Genomic DNA, 25,701 nt, shown 5'->3' with positions numbered 1-25,701 from the left:
ACACTGCCAGGCTTGTGGTGCTGCTTCGATGGGATCTGGCCAAGGGCATATTAGTTGGGGTGGATCTGCAAGGTGCACAGGGGTGGGAGGGGCAAGCTTAGCTTGCTTTGCTGCTGGTGGTCCCCTGTGGGAGGGGCCCTGAAGCACCAGGAGGGAGGCAGGCCTGTTGGAGGGATGGATCCACAGAAGCACAGCATTGGGCATTTGCACAGTGCAAGCAAGTTTAGTGATGGGAACTGGTTCCGTTTGGAATTTTGGCTGGGGGATAAGAATCAAGTTTCTTTTAAAGGAAGGAAACTGAAAAGGTTTCTGCTTTAGAAGGTGCCAGTGTGAATGTTTGAATTCCAAAGAAACAATAAAACTTTAGTAATCATGTTTAAAATGATAAAACAAGATGGGGCACCTGAGTGGCTTAGTTGGTTAAATGTCCAACTTCGGCTCAGGTCATGATCTCGCAGTTGGTGGGTTCAAGCCCTGCATCGGACTCTGTGCTGACATTTCAGAGCCTGGAGCCTGCTTCCAATTCTGTGTCTCTCTCACTCTCTGTACCTCCCTGCTCATGGTCTGTCTCTCTCTCTCTCTCTCTCTCAAAAAATGAATAAAACATTAAATATATATATATTTAAAATGGGAAAACAAGAATCTTTTTCATGAAAGTGCCAACCTACCATAAAACATTTAATCTAGGTGAGGATTTTGTCTTGTTTTATAATCAACCTTTGTCGCATGTTCTCAGCTGGCACTTTAATGAACATGGACAGGGGTGCCTGGGTGGCTCAGTCGGTCGAGCGTCCGACTTCAGCTCAGGTCATGATCTCACAGTTCGTGAGTTCGAGCCCCACGTCGGGCTCAGTGCCGACAGCTCAGAGTCTGGAGACTGCTTCCGATTCTGTGTCGCCCTCTCTCTCTGCCCCTTCCCTGCTTGCGCTCTCTCTCTAAAATAAATAAACATTAAAAAAATAAAAAAAAATCATTCTAAATTTAAAAAAATAAAAAAAATTAAAAAAATAATGAACATGGACAGAGGTTCCAAATATGATGCACTAAAATTTAAAATGATAGTCTGAAACTATTTACTAGCTATTCAACAATATATCTTGGGGGCCTCTTAAGTGTGTGATAACCTTATTAGGTTCTCTAAAATATCTAGAGAAAGAGTAGCAGATTTCCACCCAAGATCACAATCTAATGGAAAAGATTATCCTAAAAGGTTAAATTACAATATGGTATTTAAATATGAAGCTAGGACAACTATAAATACAAGTTGGTTAGGTGAGAGAGGGCAAATGAATGAAGAGCCAATCAGTGCAAGGAACTCAGAAGAGAGAGTAAGTGCTTTTGTTGATGCCACTTAGTCTAAACTTAATAATAGCACAAATGCTACATACTACATTTATTTATATTTAATCCAATATATAATTTTAGTTAAAAGATGATGTACTTAGTGTAGTTTAATATAACTGGTCATCTGTGAAAACTAAGCTCACAAATGTTATAGCATATTGCACTAGAACAATGAAGGTACAGTATTACCAAGTAAACTTGAAAATTTTCTAAATGGATGTTTCACACTTCTATGACTAAATTTTTGTGCATGCTTGAAGTCTATAAATGAACAATTGTGTGGGTGTCTATTTTGTCTTTTTTTGGGGGGAGGGGTAGAGGAAGAGGAAGAGAGGATCTTAAGCAGGCTCCACATTAAGTGTGCAGCCCAATGCGAGGCTTAATCTCACATTTGTGATATCACGACCTGAGCCAAAATCAAGAGTGGGACACTTGACCAACTGAGCCACCCAGATGCCCCTATTTTGTCTTTTTTAAACAAGTTTATAATTTGTGACCCAGTCAACCTCTGCAAGGAGAAATTCAGATATACAGATTCCCTCCGATTGGTTCTGTTTATTTCAAATGCTTCCCTAAAAAGCCCACCATACTTTGTAGGAAACTAGTAAGCCTGTATTTGCCTAGCCTGTGCCTAAAAATTTAACAGTGGAGTGAAGGAGGGGTGAACAGATAAAACTTAAATTTTGTAAGCCAATCTGCTTACAAAATACATCCAAAAAGAAAATTAAATCTGAATTACCAGTTTGATGCTGGACCAGTGTAGTGTTGCCACAGGATAGTTGCTCAGTAACCAGCGACATCTGTGTGCATTTTTAAATGAATACTGTCATGAATCCTTAAGCCACTCTTCCTATTGCTTAGTATAATGATACAACCACAGCAAGACACTTGTTTGCACCTTGTCTGTTTTGCAATATTTTAAAAACTCTTTGGTCACAATCAACCATGTAAAATTTGCAATTCATATCTCTTTGCTAACAAACTCACAACAAATCTGGGTTAAGATGACTATTAAGAATTTTCTCCCTTGGTCTCCAGCCTCCACCCTCAGCCCCCTGGAATTCTGCTGACAGATGTTCTAAGACATGGCAACATAAAACCACAAGCTAAGGTTTGCTACACACTGCTACCAAAAGAAAAAATGTACTGCTATTATTTTCTTTTTTAGTTGTACTTCTACCACATCAAATCTACATAGATGTTAAGGCCAAAGTAGTTTTAAAAATAGAGCCCAGTGTGAAAAGAAGAAAAAGTAGATATTTAAATGTAATTCCCAAAAATAGCTACTTCTTAAGGTGATCACAGTAAGGAAAATACAGTTACAATTATTTTCTAGGTTAAAAAGGATTTTCTTGACTAAATGAAATATCAGTTCTGAATGACCTCATTTATCCAGCCCTTTCCTATCTGGTACTTTTTTGTGTTTTGTCTTAGACTCTGGGTCTAAAGTTCTCTCTTGTCCACCAAAAGAGGAAGCAGGATTGAAAGGAGTGATGGCTAATGTCCGGGAAAAGACAACAGTCCTGAATAAGGGTTCTTGCCCAATTTTTATTCGGCTCAGAAGGCTTACAAACATGGCGATGGACGTGCACAAAGGGACAATGAATCTGTGAACATTAACTTGTGGACATGAGGGAAAGGGGGTCTTGAGGATTTTTGTGGTTAGGGGTTTGGGTTAATACAAAATCCAGGCACCATGCAGTCAGGAGGAGGGTTGTTTACAGCGGAAGTGAGGCAGAACCTGTTTATCTTTGCTAGCCTATGGGATGAGAAAGATAAGGGGAATAACCCCAGGGTTGACAAGACACCTTTTCTTTTGTTAATCATCTCCGCTCTGGCCTGCTTTGCCTGTAGCGCAGCAGTCCATAGTCCAATTTCACCAATTTACCTAACCTGGCCCTATTCTCCTATGAAAGCAGCTTTCTGCTATAGTACTAAATTTGGGGTGCTTTCACTCTGAATTTCTAATATTATTCCTATGTATTGGGCATCTTTGCACTGTTTCTATTTCAGGCCTTTGCCTCTCTCTCTCTATTTTGGGGGGCTCTGCACCCCCTCCCTATTTTGGGGTGCCTTTGCACCTCCTTATTCCTGGCACATTTGTGCCTCCCTATTCTTGGGGTGTCTTTGCACCCCCCTATTCTTGGGGTGCCAGTTTGGTTTACCCAAACTCGGGTGTGAGCAATTTTATGACTTTGTATTTCTTTATGCCTTGTCAACCCATTGGTGTAAGCCCAGGGGATTCCTAAGCTTATTCCCCACACCATTTGTACTTTTGTTCCAGTCAGGATTGAATCTCATAAGCTTCACAAGATTTAGAATATCTGGGCTCACCGAAGTTATGGTTCATCTAGCATAGAGAGATACTTTGGGTTATTAGAAGGTATTTGTTAATTATTCCCAAATTCACAGGAATTTCAAATTGTGGTTGTTTTCAGACAAGTCTAAGAGATACATATTGTCTTATTATTTATTTCAATCAATCACAATTACCATTTATAAAAGGCCCATTAAGTGACAGCAGCCAAAGTATGTCTTTTACATGTTATTTCATTTAATATTTAAAAAATTTTAACACTTTTTACTTATTTTTGAGAGAGAAAGACATGAATGGGGGTAGAGCAGAGATAGAGGGAGACATAGAACCCAAAGCAGGCTCCAGGCTCTGAGCTGTCAGCACAGAGCCCGATGTGGGGCTTGAGCCCATGAGCTGTGACATCAAGACCTGAGCTGTAGTTGGATGCTCAACCTATTGAGCCACCCAGGCACTCCTTCACTTAATATTTATAATATGCTATAAGGAAGATATTACCTCCAGTTTATGGATTAGAATACTGAAGTTAAAAGAAGTTAAGTAGGAGGAGCCAAGAAGGTGGAACAGCATGGAAGCTTTTGGTGTGTCTCTTGTCCATGAAATATAGCCAGGCCAACACTAAACAATCCTACACATCTAGAAAACTTACTGGAAGATTAAGACAATCTGCACAACCTGAACCACAGAATTCGGCAGAAAGAGAAAAAACTCATTTTTATTTTCAATTTTTATTAAAAATATCTGTCTTTAATTTTTATTACTATATTTTTTACTTTTGTGTAAATTTTGTCAAATTCTACTTTACTTCCATCATTTTAATTTAGTCTACTTCAGGGTACTCACCTTTTCAAATTTTCAAACAATTTCCTTTTTTTCTTTCCTTTTCTTTTTTTCTCTTTTTCATTTCTTTTCTTTTTCTTGAATGCAGAAAGATAAAAGCTTCATTTTTACTTTCAATTTCTTTTAAATATATTTTTATTTAAATTTTATTACTATATTTTTTGTTTTTATGTAATTTTTTTCAAATTCTATCTTACTCCCATCATTTTATTTTAGTCTACTACAGTGTATTCACTTTTTCAAATTTTCAAATGATTTCCTTTTTTTCTTTTCTTTTTTCTTTTTTAACTTTTTCATTTTTCTTTTTTCTTTATCTTTTTTTTCTCTTGTTCGTTTCTTTTCTTTTTTCTTAAATACAGGAAATGAAAAAATTCATATTTCTTTTTAATTTTTATTAAAAATATTTTTCTTTAATTTTTTTCTACTATATTCTATACTTTTGTGTATATTTTTTTCAAGTTCTATTTTACCCACATCATCTATTTTAGTCTACTTTAGTGTATTCAGCTTTTCAAATTCTCAAACGATTTCCTTTTTTTTCTCCACCCCCCCTTTTTTTTCCCTTTAATCTGTCAAACCACTTTCAACACCCAGACCAAAACAAACCTAGGATCTAGAATAATCTTTTCAATTTGTATCTGTGTGTGTTTTTTTAATTTTTAATTTCAATATTTTTTTTAATTTTAATTTTTTTTATTTCAATATTTCTACCTCATTGATTCCTTTTATCCCTTCAAAATGGCAAAACGAAGGAATTCACCCCAAAAGAAAGAGTATGAAGAAATGACAGCCAGGGATTTAACCAACACAAATAGAAGCAAGATGTCTGAACCAGAATTTAGAATCGCGATAATAAGAATACTAGCTGGAGTTGAAAACAGATTAGAATCCCTTACTTCAAGGATAAAAGAAGTAAAAAAAATAGCCAGAATGATATTGAAAATGCTATAACTGAGCTGCAATCACGGATGGATGCAGGGGCAGCAAGGATGGATGAGGCAGAACAGAGAATCAGTGATAAAGAGAACAACTTATAGAGAATAACGAAGAAGAAAAAAAGAGGGAGATTAAGACAAAAGAGCACTATTTAAGAATTAGAGATATCAGTGACTCATTAAAAAGGAACAACATCAGAATCATAGGGGTTCCAGAGGAGGAAGAGAGAGAAATAGGGGTAGAAGGGTTATGTGAGCAAACCATAGAGGAAAATTTTGCTAACCTGGAGAAAGACAGACATCAAAATCCAGGAAGCACAGGGGACTCACATTAGATTCAACAAAAACCAACGATCAACAAAGCATATCATAGTCAAATTCACAAAATACTCAGGCAAGGAGGGAATCATGAAAGCAGCAAGGGAAAAAAAGTCCCTAACCTACAAGGGAAGACAGATCAGGTTTGCAGCAGACGTATCCACAGAAACTTGGCAGGCCAGAAAGGAGTGGTGGTATATATTCAGTGTGCTGAATCAGAAAAATATGAAGCCAAGAATTCTTTATCCAGCAAGGCTGTCATTCAAAATAGAAGGAGAGAGAAAAAGTTTCCCAGACAAACAAAAATTAAAGGAGTTTATTAACACTAAACCAGCCCTGCAAGAAATTTTAAGAAGGAGTCTCTGAGGGGAGAGGGGAGAAAAGATGAATATATGCATATATATATCAATAGCAAACAATATATATCAAAAGCAACAAAAGATTAGAAAGGATCACAGAGCACCACCAGAAACTCCAACTCTACAAGTATCATAATGGCAATAAATTCGTATCTTTCAGTACTCACACTAAACGTCAATGGACTCAATGCTCCAATCAAAAGACATAAGGTAACAGAATGGATAAAAAAACAAGATACATCTATATGCTGTTTACAAGAGACCCACGTTAGACCTAATGACACCTTCATATTGAAAGTAAGTGGATGGAGAACCATCTATCATGCTAATGGTCAACAAAAGAAAGCCAGAGTAGCCATACTTATATTAGACAATCTAGACTTTAAAATAAAGACTGTATCAAGAGATGAAGAAGGGCATTATATCATAATCAAGGGGTCTATAGACCAAGAAGACCTAACAATTGTAAACATTTATGTGCCAAATGTGAAAGAACCCAAATATATAAATCAATTAATCACAAACATAAAGAAACTCATCGACAGTAATACCATAATAGTAGGAGACTTCAACACTCCATTCACAGCAGTGGACAGATCATCTCATCCAAAAATCAACAAAGAAACAATGGCTTTGAATGACACATTGGACCAGATGGACTTAACAGATATATTCATAACATTTCATCCTAAAGCAGCAGAATATACATTCTTCTCCAGTGCACATGGAACATTCTCCAGAATAGACCATATACTGGGACACAAATCAGCCCTAAGTAAGTACAAAAAGATTGAGATCATACCGTGCATATTTTCAGACCACAAGACTATGAAACTCGAAATCAACCACAAGAAAAAATGTGGAAAGGTAACAAATACTTGGAGACTGAAGAACATCCTACTAAAGAATGAATAGACTAACCAAGATGTAAAAGAAGGCATTAAAAAGTATATGGAAGTCAATGAGAATGATAACACCACAACCCTAAACCTCTGGGATGCAGCAAAGGCAGTCATAAGAGGAAAGTATATAGCAATCCAGCCCTTCCTAAAGAAGGAAGAAAGATCTCAGATACACAACCTAACTTTATGCCTTAAGGAGCTGGAAAAAGAACAGCAAATAAAACCCCAAATCAGCAGAAGACAGGAAGATTAGAACAGAAATTAATGCTATTGAAACCAATAAAACAGTAGAACAGATCGATGAAACCAGAAGCTGGTTCTTTGAATGAATTAACAAAATTGATAAACCACTAGCCAGTTTGATCAAAAAGAAAAAGGAAAGGACCCAAATAAATAAATCAAGAATGAAGAGGAGAGATCACAACCAACACAACAGAAATTAAAGAAAAAATAGTAAGAGAATATTATGAGCAATTATATTCCAATTATATTGGTAATCTGGAAGAAATGGATAAATTCCTAGAAACATATACACTACCAAAACAGAAACAGGAAGAAATAGAAAATTTGAACAGACCCATAACCAATAAGGAAATTGAATTAGTAATCAAAAATCTGCCAAAAAACAAGAGTCCAGGGCCAGATGGCTTTCTAGAGGAATTCTACCAAATATTTAAGGAAGAGTTAACACCTATTCTCTTGAAGCTGTTCCAAAAAATAGAAATGGAAGGAAAACTTCCAAACTCTTTCTATGAAGCCAGCATTACCTTGATTCCAAAACCAGACAGAGACCCCACTGAAAAGTAGGACTATAGATCAATTTCCCTGATGAGCATGGATGCAAAAATCCTCAACAAGATAGTAGCCAACCGGATCCAACAATACATTAAAAAAATTATTCACTACGACCAAGTGGGATTTATACCTGGGTTGCAGGGCTGGTTCAATGTCTGCAAAACAATTAACGTGATTCATCACATTAATAAAAGAAAGGACAAGAACCATATGATCCTCTCAATAGATGCAGAGAAAGCATTTGACAAAATACAGCAACCTTTCTTGATAAAAACCCACAAGAAAGTAGGGATAGAAGCATCATACCTCGAGATCATAAAAGCCGCATATGAACAACCCAATGCTAATATCATCCTCAATGGGGAAAAACTGAAATCTTTCCCCCTAAGGCCAGGAACAAGACAGGGATGTTCACTCTCACCACTGTTATTCAACATAGTATTAGAAGTCTTAGCCTCTGCAATCAGACGACACAAAGAAATAAAAGGCATCCAAATCGGCCAGGAAGAGGTCAAACTTTCACTCTTTGCCGATGACATGATACTCTATATGGAAAACCCAAAAGATTCCACCAAAAAACTGCTAGATCTGATCCATGAATTCAGCAAAGTTTCAGAATTTAAAATCAATGAACAGAAATCAGTTGCATTCCTATACACCACCAATGAAGCGGTAAAAAGAGAAATCAAGGAATCAATCCCATTTACAGTTGCACCAAAAACCATAAAATACCTAGGAATAAATCTAACCCAAGTGGTGAAAAGTCTATATGCTGAAAACTATAGAAAGCTTATGAAAGAAATTGAAGAAGACACTAAGAAAAGGAAAAAGATTCCATGCTCCTGGATAGGAAGAACAAATATTGTGAAAATGTTGATATTCCCCAAAGCAATCTACATATTGAATGCAATCCCTATCAAAGTAACACCAGCATTCTTCACAGAGCTAGAACAAATAATCCTAAAATTTGTATGGAACCACAAAGACCCCGAATAGCCAAAGCAATCTTAAAAAAGAAAACCAAAGCAGGAGGCATCACAATCTCAGACTTCAAGCTATACTACAAATCCGTAATCCTCAAGACAGTATGGTACTGGCACAAGAACAGACACTCTGATGAATGGAACAGAATAGAGAACCCAGAAATGGACCCACACACGTATTGCAACTAATCTTTGACAAAGCAGGAAAGAATATCCAATGGAATAAAGACAGTCTCTTCAGCAAGTGGTGCTGGGAAAACTGGACAGCGACATGCAGAAGAATGAACCTGGACCACTTTCTTACACCATACACAAAAATAAACTCAAAATGGATGGAAGACCTCAATGTAATACAGGAAGCCATCAAAATCCTCGAGGAGAAAGCAGGCAACAACCTCTTTGGCCTCAGCTTCAGTAACTTCTTACTCAACACGTCTCTGGAGGCAAGGGAAAAGCAAAAATGAACTACTGGGATCTCATCAAAATAAAAAGCTTCTGCAGAGCGAAGGAAACAATCAGCAAAATTAAAAGGCAACTGACAGAATGGGAGAAGATATTTGCAAATGACATATCAGATAAAGGGTTAGTATCCAAAATCTACAAAAAACTTATCAAACTCAACACCCAAAAAACAAAGAATCCAATGAAGAAATGGGCAAAATACATGAATAGACACTTCTCCAAAGAAGACATCCAGATGGCCAGCCAACACATGAAAAAATGCTCCACATCACTCATCATCAGGGAAATACAAATCAAAACTACAATGAGATACCACCTTACACCTGTCAGAATGGCTAACATTAACAACTCAGACAAAAACTGATGTTGGTGAAGATGCAGAGAAAGAGGATCTCTTTTGCATTGTTGGTGGCAATGCAAGCTGGTGCAGCCACTCTGGAAAACAGTATGGAGGTTACTCAAAAAACTAAAAATAGAACTACCCTATGACCCAACAATTGCACTACTAGGCATTTATCCACGGGATACAGGTGTGCTGTTTCGAAGGAACACATGCACCCCCATGTTTATAGCAGCACTATCAACAATAGCCAAAGTATGGAAAGAGCCCAAATATCCATCAATGGATGAACGGATAAAGAAGATGTGGTATATATATACAATGGAGTATTACTTGGCAATCAAAAAGAATGAAATCTTGCCATTTGCAACTATGTGGATGGAACTGGAGGGTATTATGCTAAGTGAAATTTGTCAGTCAGAGAAAGACAAAAATCATATGACTTCACTCATATGATGACTTTAAGAGACAAAACAGATTAACATAAGGGAAGTTAAACAAAAATAATATAAAAACAGGGAGTGGGACAAAACAGAAGAGACTCATAAATATGGAGAACAAACTGAGTGTTGCTGAAGGGGTTGTGGGCGGGGGGATGGGCTAAATGGGTAAGAGGCATTAGGGAATCTACTCCTGAAATCATTGCTTCACTATATGCTAACTAATTTTGATGTAAATTTTAAAAAATAAAAAAATAAATTTAAAAAATTAAAAATAAATAAATAAATAAATAAATAAATAAATAAATGGGGGAAAAAAAGAAATAATTACTATAAACACCCAGTACTCCACGTGGTGAAATTGTTGTAAATAAATAGTAGCTTCAAAAAAAGACTCAGGCAAATCTGAACTTATCCATGTAGCATGTAAACTCTCACCAGCGTGGATTACAAATTCACAGATTACAAATTCACTTCTGAATTTTATAGAAAGGTACAGAATAAAAAAGAAGTGGGACAGCAGTGGGGATTGGGCTAATGGGAACTTGAAGAGGTAAACTAAAAAATAAAAGAACTTGAGGTGTTTCTATAAATCAGTCCCCAAGAGGAGTGCCTGGGTGGCTTAGTCAGTTAAGTGTCCGATTCTTGGTTTTGGCCCAGGTGACGATCTCACGGTTCATGAGTTCCAACCCTGTATCCATTGGGCTCTGTGCTTACACTATGAAGCCTGCTTGCTATTCTCTCTGCCCCTCTCCTTTGGTCTCTGTCTCTTTCTCTCAAAATAAATAAATAAACTTAAAAAAATAAAATGACCTTATATTCACCTTCAGACTATGACATTATTTTGCATTCAAAAAGAGATACTGACAGTACTATTTTAGAAACACACATTAAGAAGAAAATGAGTGCAGATTTGACAGACAACAGCTAGAAATGTTTGATATTCCAATTATTGTTACAAACAATAAAAATGACTTCATTCTCTCCCTGGAATTGTAACATCACAGCAGGGAAAATTTTATCTTTTCTCAGAGAATGTATATTTTCACATTACTAAAAGCTTATTTAAGAGAATATTTTTCATAGGGTTTCCAGTCTAACTTTACATCTCCAATTGTACCTTTTTTTTTTTAATCCAAATGACTATCTCACATGCACAGTCTTTTTACCTTTACTCAGCCACATTAGAATGGGCCTTGGGGCTGGAACACTTATGAGATAAAGAGCCCAAATAGCCTGTGCTTGAATGACCACCTTGTGTGGATATCTTTCTTGTTTCATGTTCATTGAGTATTCTTTTGTCTTTTCTTAAAGCACGTACGTTACATGATACCTGGTCACCCCCACTGTTACATCTGTCTTCCTTAGGGAGAGGACAGTGTTCCTTCCACTATGGCATGAAAGGGATATGCATAAGGAAATTCACAAAGAGGGGTGCCTGGTGGGTCCAGTCAATTAAGCATCTGACTCTTTATTTCAACTCAGGTCATGATCTCACACTTTGTGAGATCAAGCCCCACGTCCGACTCTGCACTGACAGCACAGAGCCTGCTTGGGCTTTTCTTTCTTCCTCTCTCTGCCTCTCGTCTCCTCTGCTCTCTCTCTCTCTTTCTCTGTCTCTCAAAATAAATAAACATTTTTGAAAAAAAGAAAAAAATCACTATGAGAGATGTCCTGGCACTGGGTAACCAACACCCACCTTTGAAACTGATCTTTTTCTGTCTGTTTTGTATGTTTAATAAAGCATTGCTGCACCCCCCCCCAAAAAAAAAGAAGTAAATTTACTCAAACTCACAAAGCTAGTGCCCGGCAGGGCTGGCATGCAAACTTAGATATCTCTAACTCCAAAGCTTAAACTAGTAAACTAAAATTCCATGTTCATCTTCATGACATCTTAAATAGATTAAAAAAAAATTATACAAGGTTAACAATCTCTTACAAAGAGCAACAACACTTTTTGATGTGTTCTTACTATATAATTTAATGCTAAATTCTACTTACTGGACTATAATTTTGCTTCCATTATCATCCAAATGAGTATGCACACAATTTAATCAATCTCCACATCATTATGAACAAAAAGTAACTAGAATACCCAAATCCAACATTAGGATCCTTTGCTGCTTGAAAAAGATTAGTGCTGGATCCCTGCCTAGGTAATGTTAGGGGCTACCATTCAATCAAGAATGGTAGCTACACTTCTGGTGAGCATAGGATAATGTACAGAGAAGTTGAATCACTATGTTGTACACCTGAAAATACTATAACATTATGTGTCAACCATACTCAAATAAAAAAATTATCAAAAAATAATGTAGTTTCTAAGTACATACTGGGCCTCAAGGCCATTGTTCTTACCCTGATACAAGTAAAAATAAAATAAAATAGATATTATTTATGGTCTCAAGAAATTTATAAATTATAATCATAGGATTATAAATTCCATACTAGCAGATAATTTAAGCAATGGAAACTAGCCAGCCCTTAATCAAAGTCTGGCCTCTATCTGCTGGATGGAAGTGGGTGTATTAGGGCTGGGGTAATAAGGGAAAACAAAAGGACAGACTTCACTTTAGGGTTTGCTAACAAAGGGCTGCAGAATTTTATATGAACTAGGTTCCTGTCTGCATTGCACCAAGTGTAATCTAACTGCAAAGTTTAATATAATAATTATTACTTATTAAGGTTTTTTATGGGCCAGGCATTATACTAAGCCCTTTATATCCTTATCTTTTTTTCACATGCTTATCTTATTTTGTTTCCACAAGTGTTATGAGGCAGCTGCTATTATTTTCATTCCAAATTCACAGATGAAGGAACTAATGCTCAAATGGATTAGAAACTTTCTTCAAAGTACACACTTGCCCAAGATTTGTATGAGTGAAAAGCACCACTTAAATACTAAGCATGATGAATAACAAAATAATGCACTACCACACTTGTTATCTCATACTAATTATACTGTCAACTTAATGATGGCTCTTTGAGTGAAGAGATGTTTCATATATTTTGTATCATTCTTACTTCCAAAGCTTGGCCTAAAGTAAGAGCAATAAAACCATTGATTGTTTCAAAGGTTTTATACACAGGGTAGATTTTTCTAGATAATCCCTTTAATCCTTTCCCACTCTGAAGTTCTGTGATAATGAAACAAACATGGCACAAGTAGTAAAGCCGTTATGGAACTTTAAGACTTGATAAGAAAAAGTTACAGTGAAGAAGCTGTTATTCATATGAACCCAGTGCCTTTATATATATAAAAAGTTCTCCATTTAAAACTGTCACATATTTGAACAAATAAAGTGTGAAGTTAAGAACATTCCGAAGTGCTTCCACAAAAGTGTCAGTGACTTGTGGCCATAGGTAGCTACAGGAAATTAGTGCTAAGGGGGAAATAGGGTAACAGGTATTTTAGACTGTTCTGTCTGCTTTGGGAATGCCATTAAAGCAAAAACTTTCCTTGACACAAATCACATTGTTATAATCAAATATCAAAGCTAAATATTTGTGACAAGTGTGAGTTTAACATATGTGGATCTTATGTTCCAAAATAATTCAGACTAAGTTTGCACTAAGAATTTAACAATAAACTATAACAATAAACTATCAATCTATTCCAGCCTCCACTTCCCTGCTTCAACCACTTATCATTATCAAGTTCAGTACAAAGAGATTTCAATCTTCTTTAGGGGAATTTTATTAGAATAAAGGAAATTTGGCATATGAAGAGGTATTTTATAGTTAGCAAAAATGTTCTCTAACTCACCATCTCTTTATGCAACAAATTCTGGCCATAAGGAAACTTAATTACACAAATGACGGCTTCTTCCTAACGCCACACTTCCTGCAAATGCTACAGGGCTTCTAATTCTGGTCAGACAGATTCTCCAGGCAGCCTTCCCATATAAGGATAAGCAAAAACACAGAAATCCTCCAACAGGCTAATGTAAGGTCACAGGGCAGGCATATGAAAACCAAATATGGTAGCTAAATTCTCCAGCTCACAACAGATACTTAAAAAAAAAAAAAAAAAAAGGCTGTAACTACCAACTCCAAACTATCAGTACTTGAATCATAAAAAATTAAATAATCTGTTCTTATTACTGTAGCAGATGACAAATATGAGCCAATATACTGGGTACTACATTAGCTCCATCTTTTTATTCTTTTCCTTTTCAACTATAAGAAAAGCTACCATGAAATGTGCTGCCAACATGGACACATTCAACAACAGGGTACTGCATCTGAAGAAATAAATTAATTAAATCTGTCCCTGTACAGAAGCTAATGTAGATTTCTGAAGTATCTCATGTGAATAGCTTCTGCCCCATTGTAGGGGAAGGCACTGTATTGCACTATGACCAAGAAAAATATCCATGTAAGTGACATCCTTTGGTACTAAGGATAAGTCCTGAGGAAATCCTTTTCCTCACTTGAACTCCAGGATAGAACATCTTGAGATCTGGTCCATGGCCATAAAGAAAAGATAATTTCCCCTTTGCCCTACCAAAACCACTACAGCAGTAATAGCAACAGTTAAGATACTGTCTGTCCAGTGACCATAGAATTTCAATTAGAACTATCACATGCCTTTACAATTTTGAAGGCTGGTTAATTCAATTAAGTCAAATAAAATTAGAAGCATTTTGAGAGTGTGCATCAAGAGCCATGGAAACATTCATGTGTCTTGATCCAGTAATATCACTTCTGAATTCCTAGTTTAAGTAAATAATGCAAAAGAGGATAGAACTTGTGCCTAAAGAGTTTATGCAATGTTTTGGTGTGTTTTTATTGTTGTTGTCATTTATTTATTTTTTTAGCAGTGGAAGATTAAAAATTGCCTGCATCAAACTATTTGGACTTGGTTAAGTAAACAATGATGTGATCATTCAAAAGATTGCTGAGTACAATTGAAACTGACCACTGTATGATTATGTAGCAACAAGGAAAAACATTTATGATATAAACAGTGAAAAAAGAAGTCTAGAGAATCATGTATTTGCTATGAATCCAACTTGTGAAAAGGAAAACTGTGTTTTTTTTTTAAAATCAGATAGGAATTCAAACACAATTATTATTACCTCTCATACAGATAGTAGGAGTGCTATCTCTTTACAACTTGCTCAGGAGACTAATTGAGTGGTGTTAGGATCATGAGATTATGGGGATTCCCTTGCCAAACTTTTTTAGTGGTGCTATAATGCTTCACACACGTTAAAAAATATTTCAAAAATCAATTTATGTATATAGAGCTCTTAATAAAGGCAGAATAGTATAATGCAAAGACAATAGATTATGGAACTTGTGGCAAACACACTGTCATGGGGCTCCATTATCCTTACCTCCTAGGATTCACTCCCTTGTATAATCCCTTCCCCCGGAGTATGGAAATGAACTGTTTCTTGCTTCCAATTAACAGAATATGGCAAACGTGATGGAATGTAACTCTAGTGATGATATTGTAAGGCTTGACCTTTCTTGCTAACCCACACTAGAGTTTCTCTCTCCTTCATTACATATGAAAAAGCAAGCTGTCATGAGTACTCCAGCCTCAAGGAAATTAATTCTGCCATCAACCATGAGCTTGAAAGTGGATTCTTCCACAGTGGAGCCTCTAGATGACAAACCAGTCCTGGTTGACACTTTGATTTAGGCCTTGTAGAGAACCCAGCTAAATTATGCCAGATTACTCAATGCACTGACACTGTGATATAGTAAATGTGTACTGTTTTTAGCTACTAAAATGATAGTACTTTGTTACATAGCATAGAAAATTAATACAAAACCTGACTGACTTGGGTTTGAATTTGCATCCTACATTTCTTATCTGTGTGACTAAGTAAATTAATTACATTTTCTGAGTCTCAAATTCCTCATTTATGAGGTGAGAGTAATAGCATTCACTTCCAACAATGATTATAGAAACAAATATAGATGAGAGAAGCAATGTACCTCTCATACTGCCTACAATAAAATAGGCTGGATTGTAAACTATAAGCTCTGTCATGGATGGAACCTTGTCTATCTTGCTCATCATGATCCAGTACCCATTATCATATCTTACCTATAGCAGGTGTTCTATAAATGTGTTACAAGTGAGAAAATAAATAAATAAATAAATAAATAAATAAATAAATGTAAACTCTCAGGGAATGGTAGCTACCTATTTTAAATATTCGTAAAGAACCCTTGTTCTCAAGTTATTAAAAACAATGAATTACACCATAGTACATCAATCCTATTAGAATACAGTCCTTCCAGAGCTGTATAGTAAGGGAATGCAGATGAAGAGCCAGGCTCTAGAATCAAACTTAAGAATATTGTATTTGCACCATTCAATGTAACTTTTTGATAAGCAGCTATCAATATCAATAGAAATTGCACATGAGGATGATAAATAGGTGTTTAAAGCAAATAGTGTAGTCACTAGGTAGTCACTACCAGACAAATGCTTTGTAAAGTGCTGGGATGACACCTCAACATTCAAAACATCTAATGACTTCCCTCACTCATTTGCTGGGGCGCTGAGAAGCAAGATGGGCTGTTAAGCACACACACCCAGCAAATGTTTGAGGGGCCACTCAGACTTTAAAATTCTTCCTAAAAAAAAACCTTAAAAAGATGAAACTGTTCACTGCATCACAGTAAAATTCCAGAAGTGTTGTGTTTAGAAAAAGTGTCAATCAAAGTAAGAAATTTTATCTGATAATATCCATAAAAATGTGCTTCTAATGTAAGAGAGTCTAATAGAAAATTGTCTGATGGTTATATATTGCCAAACAATACATTTCTTGAGTCTTAGAGTAAATTTTCATTCAAAACATCCTGCCAGGGATGCATGGCTGATGCAGTGGGTAGAGCATGTGACTCTTGATATTGGGGTCATGAGTTCAAGCCCCATGTTGGGCAGAGAGCTTACTTAGAAAAAAATTCCTGCCAAATTATAAAACTGCTCTTTTTCTTATATTGGTTACTTTATCTGGTATCTATTAAACTGCTCCAAATGTGAAATAATTACCACTCCCAAATGACAGATAAATCTGAAGCAGTAGAAAAAATTCCAAAGTTAAGTCAATTTGAACCACAAACCATATACCCATGACACTTAGCTAGTGTTCACTATAAAAGTCCACCAACATTTAATTCCTTTAAAAAGGGAAGGCCATGGGGCGCCTGGGTGGCTCAGTTGGTTAGGCGACTGACTTTGGTTCAAGTCATGATCTCACAGTTCGTGATCTCGAGCCCCACATCAGGCTCTGTGCTGACAGCTTAGAGCCTGGAGCCTACTTCAGATTCTGTGTCTTCCTTCTCTCTACCCCTCCCCTGCTCACGCTCTGTGTCTCTCTGTCTCTCAATAATAAATAAATGTTTAAAATTTTTTTAAAAAGGAAGAAGACCAAAAAAAAATGTGAAACAATGAGTAAGGAAGTCATTGAATTAATCTCTGTAAGTCCCCCAAAATCATTCTATGCAGAAGACCAATAATACTCCCAAATAAAAAGACACATGCAAATTCTCATGAATGCAATTCCTAATAACTCTAGGTTGAAAGAAAATGATTTCTCCACTTCCCTGTACCTTTCCAAAGGTAAAGGTAACTGCTTTTGCATATGTACTACTGCATTTTCAATCAGGTAAAACATCTCTTTGCTGTGACCAAATTCTGTCTCAGTACAGTAAGAATATTTTAAGGCAATGGCTTTTTCAAACTAGAGAGTAGTATTGTGGTGACAACAGAAAGAAAAGGAACAAAATAGAATGATTTAGGAAGGTTTGGTCTATTGCTAATGACATTCAAATAAGAGAATATCTCCATTGTCCACCATCAAATGTGGGAAAAAAACACAATATTTTTGCATGTTGTTCAAACTCATGGAAATGGTACAAAATGCCCCATATAACTTACTCAAATTCAATCTATTTACCCTTAAAAATTACCATTCTATTAAATGCATGATAATAGGAGATAGCAAATCTTTGTACACACACAATATCTGAGTGGCTTTCACAAATAATTCTATCATACTTTTAAATCACAGAGTCAGCTATCAAAACAATGAAAATGTTGTATAATTAAACAGCATGGTTTATTAATGTAATATAATCAGACAAATAGGCCTGACTTTATTTTTTTTACACACTGAAAAAAAATACAGCCACCCTCAGTTACAGTCTAATCAAGGTAAAGAATATTTTATTTTATTTTATTTTATTTTATTTTATTTGAGAGAGAGAGAGATAGAGCACTCAAGTGGGGTGGAGCAGCAGAGGGAGAGAGACAATTAAAAAATTCTTTTTAATGTTTATTTTTGAGAGAGAGAGAGAGACAGTGTGAGCATGGGAGGGGCAGAGAGAGAGGGAGACATGGAATCCAAAGCAGGCTCCATGCTCTGAGCTGTCAGCATAGAGCCTGATGTAAGGCTCAAACCGTGAGATCATGACCGGAGCCAAAGTCAGAGGCTTAACCAACTGAACCATCCAGGCACCCCAGGAGAGAGAGAGAGAGAGAGAGAGAGAGAGAGAGAGAGAGAGAGAAGCTTAAGCAGGCTCCATGCTGAGCCTGCTGACTCAATCCCATGACTCTGGGATCACGACCTGAGCTGAAATCAGGAGTCAGATGCTAAATCAACTGAGTCACCCAGGTGCCCCAAGGTCAAGGATTCTAAGTAGTGTTACACAAACATATGATTATTTCAATATATTTTTTTGCCTTTTTAAAGGAATTTTCAACTATCTTTACAAAGAAATGTATATTATTAAATGTTGTTTAAAAATCTAAAAGTTGCTTATATGACTATTTATTTAAGTTCTCCAAGCTCAGTTGGTAGGCAATTCTTTGTCCAATTACCTTCCATACATGTAAAAAGTATGTCCTTGGTCACCCTCTCTGGATCTTCCTGGGAAAATAACTGCTAACCAAATACAGAGATAAGTAAAGAATCCTGGGGGCACCTGAGTGGCTTAGTTGGTTGAGTGTCTGACTTCAGCTCAGGTCATGATCTCACTGTTCATGGGTTCGAGCCCCACATTGGGCTCTCTGCTGTCAGCAAGAAGCCTGCTTTGGATCCTCTGTCCCCCTCTCTCTCTGCTCCACCTCGCTCACATGCACATGCTTTCTCTCTCTCAAAAATAAATAAACATTAAAAAAATCTTAGGAAAAAAAATCCTGAAAGGGATTTCCAGTAAGAGAAAAGAAATACTCAACCTACAAGGAAGACAAATAAGTTTAGTAGGAAATCTCAACACAGAAACCTGGCAGGCCAGAAGGGAGTGGCATTATATATTCAATATGCTGAATGGGAAAATATGCAGCCAAGAATACTTTATCCAGCAAGGTTGTCATTCAGAAAAGAAGGACAGATAACGAATTTCCCAGGGAGTTGGTGACCACTAAACCAGTCCTGCAAGAAATATTAAAGCGGACTCTTTGAGTGGGAAAAAGAAACCAAAAGCAACAAAGACTAGAAAGAAACAGAGAAAAATCTCCAGGAACAGCGAATTTACAGGTAATACAATGGCACTTAATTCTTATCCATTAATAATTATCGACGTAAATGGAATAAATGCCCCAAATACATAGGATATCAGCATGGATTAAAAAAAAACAAGACTCATATATATATGCTGCTTATAAGAGACTCATTTTGGACCTAAAGACACCTCCAGATTGAAAGTCAAGGGATGGAGAATCATCTACCATGCTAATGGATGCCAAAAAAAATGTGAGACAGGAAACCACCAAAATGCTAGAGGAGAACACAGGCAGCAACCTCTTTGACCTCTGCTGTAGCAAGTTCTTACTAACATGTCTCTTGAGGCAAGGGAAACAAATGCAAAAATGAACTATTGGGAAACTTTGACAAGATGAACAGCTTCAGCACAGCACAGGAAACAATCAACAAAACAAAACGCCACCTCTGGAATGGGAGAAGATATTTGCAAATGACATATTAGATAAAGGATTAGTATCCACATTCTATAAAGAAGTTATCAAAAAAAGTTATGCACACCCAAAAAATATAAGTAATCCAGATAAGAAATGGGCAGAGGACAAGAGTAGACATTTTTCCAAAGACATAGATTGCTAACAGACACTTGAAAAGATGCTCAACATCACTCATCATCAGGGAATAGGAATCAAAACCATGAGATGCTACATCACACTTTTCCGAATGGCTAACATCAATAACACAGGTAACAACAGATGTTGGCAAGGATGTGGAGAAAGGGGAACACTGTTGCACTGTTGGTGGGAATGCAAACTGATGTAGCCACTCTGGAAAACAGGATGGTGGTTCCTCAGAAAGTTGAAGATAGAACTACCCTACAGCCCAGCAATTGCGCTACTAGGCATTTACACAAAGGATACAAAAGGATACAAAAACATTGATTTGAAGGGGTATATGTACCCCAACGTTTATAGCAGCAGCATCAAAAACAGGCAAATTACAAAAAGAACCCAAATATCCATTGACTGATGAATGGATAAAGATGTGGGGTGTGTGTGTGTGTGTGTGTGTGTGTGTGTGTGTGTTTATAGTAATATTATTCAGCCTTAAAAAAGAATGAAATCCTGAAATTTGCATTAATATGGATAGGGTAGAGAGTATAATGCTAAATGAAATAAATCAGTCAGAGAAAGACAAATACCATATGATTTCACTCACATGTGTCATTTAAGAAACAAAACAGATGAACATAGGGGAAGGGGGGAAAAGAGAGAGTGAAGCAAACCATAAGAGACTCTTAACTATAGAGAACAGAGGGTTGATGTGGAGGGGATGGGTGGGGGGATGGGCTAAAGGGTGATGGGTATTAAGGAGTGTACTGTTGTGATGAGCATTGAATGTTATATGTAAGTGATGAATCACTAAATTCTACAACTGGGACCAATTTTGCTATATATGTTAACTAACTAGAATTTAAATAAAAACTTGAAAAAGAAAGAAAACAACTGCTAACCATATCCAGCTGATGATGAATCCCTAGAATAATCTTTACACCTAAAGGGCAGCCTATGACTTCAGAAAGCAAACACAAAAACAAAAGAGTAAATAAAACCCTTTCAGACTACATTAGCGGTGGTGTGTTTTTTTTTCCTCTTTAGTTGGTGAAGTGATAATATTTCATTAGGAAATTAAACATTTTCCTTTTAAAAAAAATTAATGTTTAGTTTTGAGAGAGAGAGAGAGAGCAGGGGAGGAGCAGAGAGAAAAGGAGACACAGAATCTGCAGTGGGCTCAAGGTTCCAAGATGTTAGCACAGAGTCTGACGTGGGGCTTGAACTCACAAACTTGGAGATCATGACCTGATCTGAAGTCAGAGGCTTAACTGACTGAGCCATCCAGGTGCCCTTAAACACTTTCTTTTTAAGAGAGTATGGCAACGTAGAGAATTCTGTATCTTGGCTGAAACAAATTCATTTGCCATAGGAAAAAATAACTAGACTGAAGTCTTAGCTGACCAGTGTGCCCCGGATGAACATTCCGGAGAAAACTATGAATGTATTCCCAGACTCGAGGCAATAAACCTATTCCAAACTGACCAGCTGAGAATAATGGTTATATGTTACCTAATTAGTTAAATAAGACCAGGATCAAATGGTCCAAGAAGTTAACAAATAGTAAACTAAGGTTGCTAAACAAAATCGGCTTGGGCCATGCAGTTCTGTGGGTTTATTAGTGAGTTTCTGTGCAATTTAATTGCTACCATTGTTATTTGGATTATGACTGTCAAGAACAGCATGAACAACAATAAAAACTACTGTCAAGAATTGTGAAAGATCTGATATTTTTATCCTACTTGCACACTAACAGGTAAGCCTGCCATAGTTTTAAGAATGGTGGCAGAAAACATGAGACTTCTCCATCACAACAAGAGTAGTATCCAAAGTATCAGCATTTTCTTTTACCTTTTCCCTGTTCCTTAATTTCTTTATGGTGACACAGGAAGCCATGTTAGGGAACCCAGGTATTTTATACAGAGCCATACACAAATCTTCCCTTTGGTTTAGGGAGAGACACTGTCATCTTTCAAGGCAGGTTGCATCCTTGAAAAGATAATACAGAACAATGGTAGTCAGTGCCTTTGCTCACAAGATGTGCACAAATGCAAGAAACTAATGGAGAACTGTCTGCCCACATCTACTATTTACAACTTATTTGGCTTTATAAGGTTCTCAACTCTTCTAGGTTTCTGAAGAGGAAGCTAATCTGAACATCAAACATACTTTTGCCTGATGAAATCCTGTCATTTCACATGGTTGAAAAGAAAATTGTGGGAGTTAAGTTGTATAGAAATTCTATTAAAATCAGAAATCATGGATTATTCAAGAATTCATCAAGCCAGACTAAACTCTTCTTCCCCTAGGGATAACACATTCATCAGCAGTCCCTCATAAGTTAGATTGCTTATGTGTAAAATCAATTCTTGTGACCAATGTTACATCTTTAACTTCTCTAATTCAAAACCCAAATATCCATATGTGTGCCAAAAGACAAAAAGTAAATCATGACCTCATTTTGAAGTCTAGACAAGCTGCAAAGCATTTATTCTCTCTGTAAACATGCTTTTGCCTTATTTTCATCCTGATTTAGGAAATTATTTGTTGAAATAAATCTAATAGTCAAGTTTAAAAGACAAAAAAAACCTGGCAGTTATCACTACAGAATTCTTATGAAAGTAAAGTCTATGAAAAAAGGACTGTAATGCCAATGTTACTACTAAAATGTTATATGAACAGAATTGCTTTTATAGTTTGTTTTAATTTTAATCTATATTACAAGTAAGCATATGGTATAGGGAATAAAATTGCAAAAATTAAAATATTCATTTTACCTTATGATTTTTAAAAGTACTTCATTTCTGGGACAGCTGGGTGGCTCAGTTGGTTGAGCATCTGACTTTTGGTTTCAGTTCAGGTCATGATCTCACAGTTTCGTGAGTTTGAGCCCCACATCTGGCTCTGAGCTGTTAATGCAGAGCCTGGTTGAGATTCTCTCTCTCTCTCTCTCTCTCTCTCTCTCTGGCCCTCTCCCATTCATGTTATCTCTCTCTCTAAATAAATAAATACACATTAAAAAACATTGATGGACCTTTTAAAAGATCTGCATGATATATGTCAATGATTCTTCATCATAGAATCCTGCACTTTTTAACAGCTTGAGACACAAACATTTAAGTGACTAGTTTTGTAGGGCAACAGGGAATAATATAAAAATATTCCCAGCCTTCCAAAATGTGTGGAATTCCATACTTCTTGGCATAAAAACAAGTAAAATGGTGAAAAATAAAGAGATTCATTGCTATGTTGTACTTAATTAAAAGATTTTTTTAATTAACATTTTTTTTTTCTATTTTCTTCAGTCTATGCTCATATATTGGTAATGAAATCCACCCTTCCTCCCAATCCTGTAGATGAATTCCTGTTTCACTGCTTAGCTCTTTGGGGAGCATAATAGGACAAAATACTATTTCTGTTTGAAGATTTTGAAATTTAAGACACTAAATTCAATTTCCACACTTAAGTAAAATATTTATGATAGCTATGTATTTTTAAAGTTATTTATTTATTTTGAGAGAGAGAGAGAGCAAGTGGGGGAGGGTCAGAGAGACAGGAAGAGAGAAAGAATCCCAAGCAGGCTCCACACCATCAACACAGAGCCCATTCTCACAAACCCTGAGATCATGACTTTGGCCAAGATCAAGAGTCAGAGGCTTAACTGACTTAGCCATTCAGGTGCCTCATGATACTTATATACTTTTAAATACTTATGCCATGTGCTAAATATTACACTAAGCACTTTAATGCATTATCGCATTTTAATGGGTCAGAAAACAGTTAACCTTTTCCAAGAAGACACAGCTAGAAAACAGTAGAGCAGAGATTCAAAGTAAGCAGCATTTTTTTTTCTAGTTTCAAGTTTTTGTTTAAATTCTAGTTAGTTAACATACAGTGTAATATTAGTTTCAGGAGTATAATTTAGTGATTCATTACTTGCATACAACACCCAGTATAAGTGGCTTTTAATTATTTTTTAAATTGAGGTATAGTTGACATAATATTTTATTAGTTTCAAGTGTACAATATAGTAATTTGACATTTATATACATTATAAAATGCTCACCAGGATAAGTGTAGTTATCAGCTTAATTATTAACAATATATGAAATAATTTCAGATATTAATTAGTTGATATACATTATCAGTTATCAAAGTGAAAGATGACTTCCAAAACACAAAGTAGACAAGTGTAAAGGAACTAAATAAATCCTAATTAATGGACTAGGCTTTTAAAACAAATTATCTCATTTAATTAAAAGATGATGCTGACAATAATATGGGACCACTGGTAAAAAGCAGGACATTGTTGATGCAGTTTTGGAGTGGTGGTGCGGATTTGGAGCCAATGGATAAGAAAGAATTCTTGAGACATCTTTGGTGCAAAAAAGTGATTTTATTAAAGCACAGGGACAGGACCTGTGGAAAGAGCTGAACTGGGGTTGTGAAGAATGACTGGTTATATACTATGGACTTGGAGGAGGTAAAGGCAAAAGGGAGGTTTCCAAAAGGACTTTCATACGCTAAAGAGGACTCGTAAGATACTGGAGGCCTAGCTATTGTCAAGCTAAGTTGTTTTTTTTCTTCTAGCAAAGTATTAACATTAAGACAGTAGGGAGTTCCTGGAGGAATGTTTTACTCTGCCTATCTCAAGTATTTGTCAATGGGTTACAGGTTATAAAGAACTTTAATTTTACCTACCATTTCTTTCTCACTTTTACTCCCCACATCATATGGAGGGGAGGGTGATGTTAGGGCTCCAGGAAACTGAGTCTATAGGTTTCTGAAGATTAGGTTATTGATAAGACTGCCTTTTTCTTATAATTTACTAAGACATTTGTAAAGTGATGGAGACTCATGTCCTGCATGACTGTGATCTCTAACAGATAACCTTTGGTTTCTCCCTTTCCTTTGTTCTTGGGCTGCCAGAAGTGCCTGAGAAATGTCACACATATCCCACCTGGGGAGGGGGGGCGTGCTGGCTTGTGCTTTACCGTCAGTTTGCCTTTGTCTCCCTCATCATTGTAAATGAAGGCAGACCTTCCATATATATGTGTATCATATAAATGTGTATGTGTTGTGTATATCTGAGAAGCAAAAGGTGAAATAAGGATGAGAGAGTAAAGATGATGAGTTATGTTTTAAATGAATTGAGCTATAAGTCCTCTATAGGGAGGAGAAATCAACCCATGGGTATGACAACAGAAAGTGCTATCTGAACAAACAACCAAAGGAAAAAAAAAAAAAAAACTAAGCACAGCAAAACAAGATGATAAATTCAGAAAATGCTATCTTTACAAGTGAAGGCACTTTTTAAATATTTTTTCAATGTTTTATTTATTTTTGAGAGACAGAAAGAGACAGGGCAGGAGTGGGGAGGGTCAGAGAGTGAGGAAGACACAGAATCTGAAGCAGGCTCCAGGCTCCAAGCTGTCAGCACAGAGCCTGGCGTGGTGCTCAAACCCACAAATTGTGAGATCATGACCTGATCGGAAGTCAAATGCTTAACCAACTGAGCCACCCAGGCGCCTGAGGCTTTTGTTTATGATAAACATATAATGGCTATTCACAGTAAGTAATGAACAATTGGTAAATTAATGCACTGTGCT

At 36.4% G+C, this 25,701-nt stretch overlaps 1 protein-coding gene across 2 annotated transcripts in view; it reads right to left on the bottom strand.

The window, feature by feature from the left end:
• SH3BGRL (SH3 domain binding glutamate rich protein like) overlaps window positions 1–25,701 on the bottom strand; it is a 103,821-nt gene that overhangs the window by 25,649 nt on the left and 52,471 nt on the right. Inside the window, exon 1 of one of the 2 annotated variants that reach the window (XM_049644710.1) lies at window positions 13,799–14,009. The exons of the other annotated variant lie outside the window; for it this stretch is intronic. Within the exon in view, the coding sequence (XP_049500667.1) occupies window positions 13,799–13,801 (3 nt within the window). The 5' untranslated portion in view covers window positions 13,802–14,009. Of the gene's footprint in view, window positions 1–13,798; window positions 14,010–25,701 lie in introns of those variants that run through there. 2 annotated transcript variants of the gene reach the window in all.

This window comes from Panthera uncia, chromosome X (genome assembly GCF_023721935.1).
Source record: "Panthera uncia isolate 11264 chromosome X, Puncia_PCG_1.0, whole genome shotgun sequence".
Lineage (NCBI taxonomy): Eukaryota > Metazoa > Chordata > Mammalia > Carnivora > Felidae > Panthera > Panthera uncia.
The sequence above is the reverse complement of the archived record's forward strand: the minus strand, read 5'-3'. Positions and strand labels throughout refer to the sequence as shown.